Source organism: Mandrillus leucophaeus, unplaced genomic scaffold (genome assembly GCF_000951045.1).
Source record: "Mandrillus leucophaeus isolate KB7577 unplaced genomic scaffold, Mleu.le_1.0 Scaffold24, whole genome shotgun sequence".
NCBI lineage: Eukaryota > Metazoa > Chordata > Mammalia > Primates > Cercopithecidae > Mandrillus > Mandrillus leucophaeus.
Window position 1 is genome coordinate 1,039,315 of NW_012102476.1, and position 5,794 is coordinate 1,045,108.

General features: G+C 48.6%; 1 protein-coding gene across 2 annotated transcripts in view; it reads right to left on the bottom strand.

Annotated features, from left to right (window-relative positions):
• The window catches only part of GSG1L (GSG1-like), a 196,331-nt gene that overhangs the window by 99,698 nt on the left and 90,839 nt on the right, over positions 1–5,794 (bottom strand). For both annotated transcript variants that reach the window (XM_011982340.1, XM_011982339.1), the window contains exon 2: positions 3,294–3,446. In XM_011982340.1, the coding sequence (XP_011837730.1) occupies positions 3,294–3,378 (85 nt within the window). In that variant the 5' untranslated portion in view covers positions 3,379–3,446. The remainder of the gene's footprint in view (positions 1–3,293; positions 3,447–5,794) is intronic.

Genomic DNA, 5,794 nt, shown 5'->3' on the forward strand with positions numbered 1-5,794 from the left:
AGCCTCCCAAAGTGCTGGGATTACAGCTATGAGCCACCACACCTGGCCCCCTGCTTTTTTTTTTTTTTTTGAGACAGAGTCTTGCACTGTTCCCCAGGCTGGAGTGCAGTGGTGCGATCTCGGCTCACTGCAACCTCCACCTCCTGAGTTCAAGTGATTCTCCTGCCTCAGCCTCCTGAGTAGCTGGGGTTACAGGTGCGCACCACCATGCCCAGCTAATTTTTGTATTTTTAGTAGAAACTGGGTTTCGCCATGTTAGTTAGGCTGGTCTCGAACTCCCGACCTCGTGATCCACCCTCCTCGGCCTCCCAAAGTGCTGGGATTACAGGCATGAGCCACCGTACCCGACCAAGTAACATACTTTTGAAGGAGTGCATTTTGAGGTAACTGCAGCTGTGGTGAGATTTCATGAAAAGTGTGGATGACTATTGGTGACTATGTCATGGGTCTCATTCCCACTACTGTGATTTGTTGGAGGAAGTGCTAAATTACAGTTAATTTTATGTTAGAAAAATAAAGATGTTATTTCCCCCAACTGGGTTCATGGACCTCCTAATTCTGTGCACTCCAAGCTGGAAACCCTTGACCTTGACTCTATTTTCCCCTAACCACCCACTCCCACCCACCTCTCCTAACCAGTCCCCAAGCCCCACTGACTTTACCTCCTGCAAGGTGGACTTGTCCCTGTCCTCACCCATTCTCCACTTGGGCCTTGTTGCTTTATATCAACATGACATATTATATCAATATGACTCCCGCTGCCTCCTGGCTGGCCTTGTTACCTCCGTTCTTGCTCCACCCTGAACCCAGAGAGATCATCCCTGATATGGTTTGGCTGTGTCCCCACCCAAATCTCATCTTGAACTGTAGTTCCCATAATTCCCACGTGTCATGGGAGGGACCCAGTGGGAGGTAATGGAATCATGGGGGCAGGTCTTTCTCATGCTGTTCTCCTGATAGTGAGTCTCACGAGAGCTGATGGTTTTATGAAGGGCAGTTCCCCTGCACACACTCTCTTGCCTGCCGCCATGTAAGACATGACTTTGCTCCTCATTTGCCTTCAACCATGATTATGAGGCCTCCCCAGCCATGTGGATCTGTGAGTCCATTAAACTTCTCTATAAATTACCCAGTCTCGGGTATGTCTTTATTAGCAGTGTGAAATGGACTAATACAATCCCCAAATGCAAACTTGACCATGTTGCCCCTTGCTCCACACTGTTCAGTGGCTCCTTATTGCCTATATGGTAAAATCCAAAGACCTCTATAAAGCACTGACACCTTCACAAACCTCTCCAGCTTCATCTCTCAACATTCCTCCTCTCCCTACTCCCAGTCTTCCCACCATTCTGAGCTATGTGAAGTTCCCGGAATATGCTGCATCATCAGGCCTTTGCTTACGCTGTCCACTCCACTTGGAATGCCCTCCTCAAGTTGTCCAACAAGCAGACTCTTACTTATTTTCCAAGTCTCACTCAAATGTTGCCTTCCCCATGCCAACCCCACTCATCCCCACTCCCTGGGCAAATGTGGGTGCCCCTCCCACAGGGCTGTTAACACACCCAGTCCATAGAAGTCAACATGCCATGCTAGAATCATCTGATGAATACGTCTCTCCACAAGATCGCAAACTTGGCCAACCGTGGTTGCTTATGCCTGTAATCCCAGTGCTTTGAGAGGCTGAAGCAGGAGGATTACTTGAGCCTGGGAGTTGGAGACTAGCCTGGGCAACATAGCAAGACCCTATCTCTACCAGAAAAAAAAAAATTTTTTTAATTAGCTGAGCGTGGTGGGGGTGATGGGAGTTGCCTATAATCTCAGTTACTCAGGAGGCTAAGATGGAAGTATCGCTTGAGCCCTGAAGGTTAAGGCTGCAGTGAGCCATGATTGCACCACTGCTCTCCAGCCTAGGCAACAAAGCAAGACCCTATTTCAAAAAAAAAAAAAAAAAAAAAGAGATTGAGAGAGAGAGAGAGAGAAAGGCTTTATGAGGGCAAGGACTAAGTCTTTTTCCTTAAACTCCCCCAAACAAGCACAGTGCCCAGTTAGGCCTTTAGTGAATGTTGGTTGAGTAAATAAATAAAAGATGGAGGGGAAAAAAGAATAAACAAGCTCTCCATCCTCGGACTGCTGGGGATGGGGTGCACGGGGATGGTGTGCTTGGAGGCCGAATCCCACGTTGTCTGTGTGTGGTGACAACTGTTCTATTTTTCCTCTTTTCTTTACTATGATGATTGGATTTCCCACATCCTGGGGATGACAGATTGGCACATTTTGATCTATGGCGTGTGCTCTGATTTCTTGAATGCAGTTCTATTCTTTGCAAGATCCCTCCGTCAAATGTACATACCTCAATTAGGAGAGATTACTTCCCTTACCAAGAGGCTCATCATTTCGGTATCATTAAATAGAGAGTTCTTCCAATGTGTGAAGAATAGGATTAAATTTATAGAAATTCAATTGACACTCAGCTTTTTAGGAACAAATGTCTCACACAGCCAAGCCACTGCTCTGTCTGCCAGGCCTCCTGACGTTCTAGTTTCTAGGCTTCCTTTATTCCCTTCCCGCGTAATCCCAGCTTAACCCCTGATGACCTGGATCCGCTGCAGCGACCCTGGGCACCTGCCCACCAAATCTAAGTGTTTGCTTGGAATCATCTGTCTCCATCTTCCTGAGTCCTATGAAGCAGTTGACGGTCCCATTCTTCCTGAAACCCTCAAAATCCCTGGCTCTGTGGCCTTTCCCCACAATCCCTGCTCAGCACACCCTTGCCCTTGAGTTTCTGGATGTGTTTGACCATTCGACTTCCAACGCAGCCTCTCCACATGGAGTTCTCAAAGCCAGATGAGCTCAGGAAGAGGAGTGATGTGCCGTCCACCCCAAAGCGGCTTCTCTTTTATGTCCCAGGGAAAGGCGGCACAGTCAACCTATTCTGTACAACCACCTCCCTCCCTGACACTGCAAATCCAATCCATCACAGACCAGGTGGCACTGATCTCCTGAAGACATCTCAAGTTCATCTGCCTCTCCCTCCCACACGTGTTATGCTCCTTGAGGTCTGGGACTGCCTACTTTTGTTCATTACTATAACCTTAGTACCTGGTCCGGCGCCTGGCACGTGCTAGATACTCAGTCAATATGCATTGGCCGTTTTTTACAAATGCTAAAACTCAGGCTCACAAAGAGAAGTGACTTGTCCAGTGCCTCCCGGTTGGTACAACCAGGGCTTACTCCAAGGGCAGCACCCTTTCTCGCCGCTGCTCTGAGAGGCCACGGGACCGGCCATGCCTTACCTGAGAGCACCGTGAAGACAGCCGCGAAGGCATTGAGCTTGAGCCCGTCGATGACATTGCTGGAGTGGAAGAGCTCGAGACACATGAGGCTGAAGCCAACCACCAGTAGCAGAATGTACAGCACCTCGGAGACCACAGACAGCCACAGGACCCCTGTCCAACAGAGGCAGAGAGGCCGTGAGACGAGGGGCAACCCAAGATGGCTCACCCTGTGCCTATTCCTCCCACACCAGCGGAGGGTAGCAAGTCATTTTAGAATAGACCCTGGTTCTGGGGGATGTCCTGATTAATGATGGAAGACTGTCTTGGCCATCCCATCCTGGTCTGCAGGGGCCGGCTTAGGGACCCAAGCTTAAGTCAGCATTCTCTGGATGCCCATTACTGGGGAAGAACTTTTATCCTGTGGCTGGACCAGGGGCTCCCTTTCTTTCTCATGGGTTAGATGATCACCACTGAGAGCCAGCTTGCGGCTATGAAGCCACCAGTTTAGGGTGAAGCTGACACTGTAGATGCAGATAAGAGTGATGGAATGATGGCTTCATCAGACCAACCACCAGCCCTGGGAGCTGCCCTGTTCTGGGCTTCATGAGATACACTGCTGTATTGTTAGGCCAGTTAGTGTGAGGTTCTGTGTTACTTCCAACTATACGTTTTGTTTTGTTCTTGTTTGTTTGTTTGTTTTTGTGGGGGTTTTTTTGAGAAAGAGTGTCACTCTGTCACCCAGGCTGAAGTGCAGTGGTGCGATCACGGTTCACTGCAGCCTCAAACTCCTGGGCTCAAGCCATCCTACCACCTCAGCCTCCCAAGTAGATGGAAATATGGGAGTGTGCCACCACACCCAGCTAATTTTTTAATTTTTTGTAGAGATGCGGTCTTGCCATATTTCCTAGGCTGTTCTCAAACTTCTGGGCTCAAGCTATTTGCCTGCCTAGCTTCCCTAAGTACTTTATTACGAGCCACCACACCTGGCCACCTGCAGCTCTAAGTATGCCACCTCACACACACAGCAGGCTTGCCCTCAAGGGACACCTACACTTTTATCTGCCCTGCATCCTACCCCACATTTTTTCTAGAACCCACTATTGCTACTCCCACGTGGTTCTCCCAGTTAGCCCTGTTCTGGTGGGGTCCTGCCCTCCTGGCATAGCTAATTGGTCCAGTATGATAATCTGACTTATAATTGACCAATCAAAGTCTTCTTCTAGGAATCTGCACTTAGATCCACTGAAGTAGACCAGGAAAGAGCAGTTTGGATGAGAGTCTGAGCATTCTGACCACGTGAGCACCTGGTTCCAGCTGTTCCTGAAGGCCACCTGCACTCCTGTTCTTCCAGTAGTTTGGTAGTTCAAACTTTCTTTGTATTCCCTGAGATAGCACAGCTCCCTTTTCCTACAAATTGGTCCAAATTGGATTACCATCATTCGCCATCTGGTTTAGGGGGCATCTGCTGTTTTTCCTACCCATGTTGTAATGATTCCTGCATGCTTTTTACCAGGAGAGCCTCTTTCTTCTCTGTCTACATAGTTCCTTTGCAGCTGACCCACATCTGGGCTCCATGCTGGGACACATGACTCAGATCTAGCCAGTCAGAGTACCGTGTCCCTCCAACTCCAGTCATTGGTTCAGGAGTGAACTTCTGTATGCCTCAGTTCCTTCCTCTGTAAAATGGGGGTAATGGACAGGCGTGGTGGCTCATGCCTATAATCCCAGCACTTTGGCAGGCTGAAGCAGATGGATCACTTGAAGTCAGGAGTTCAAGACTAACCTGGTCAACATGGTAAAGCCCCATCGCTACTAAAAATACAAAAATTAGCCAGGCGTGGTGGTATGCACCTGTAATACCAGCTGCTTGGGAGGCTGAGGCAGGAGAATCGCTTGAACCTGGGAGGCGGAGGTTGCAGTGAGCCAAGATAGCACCACTGCACTCCAGCCAAGGTGACAGAGCGAGACTCTGTCTCGAAAAATAAAAAAATAAAATGGGGGTAATAACACCTGTCTTGCAGCGTTGTGGTGATATGAGCATTCAGTTGCACAGCAATGTAAGGAGCTTATGATTAGCACATAGTAAGAGCTCAAGTCAGTTGTACTATTACAGTTTTTTTTAGAAGAACATAATGGGGATATATCCAATGGGGAATGGAAATACAGCCCAGGGGCTCTTGTCGAGGTCAAGGCTAGAGATAGAGTCAACAGGGAGAAATGAAATTGTGAGGGCACATATGATTTCTGAAAGAAAAAGTAGCGAATAGAAGATGGAACTAGGAACATCCCCATGGCTTGCCTTCCAGGTCACACTAGTCATGTGGTCCCCCAAGACCCACACTTTGGAGAAAGAACTACAGACCAGGCATGGGCAGTCAGACATGGACCCATGACCCAGGTCTACTGAATGAGACTCAGCCTCAGGACTTTTGCAGGAACTACTGGGAAAGAGAAATTCGCCCTTCCTTCTTTCCTTCCTTCCTTCCTTCCTTCCTTCCTTCCTTCCTTCCTTCCTTCCT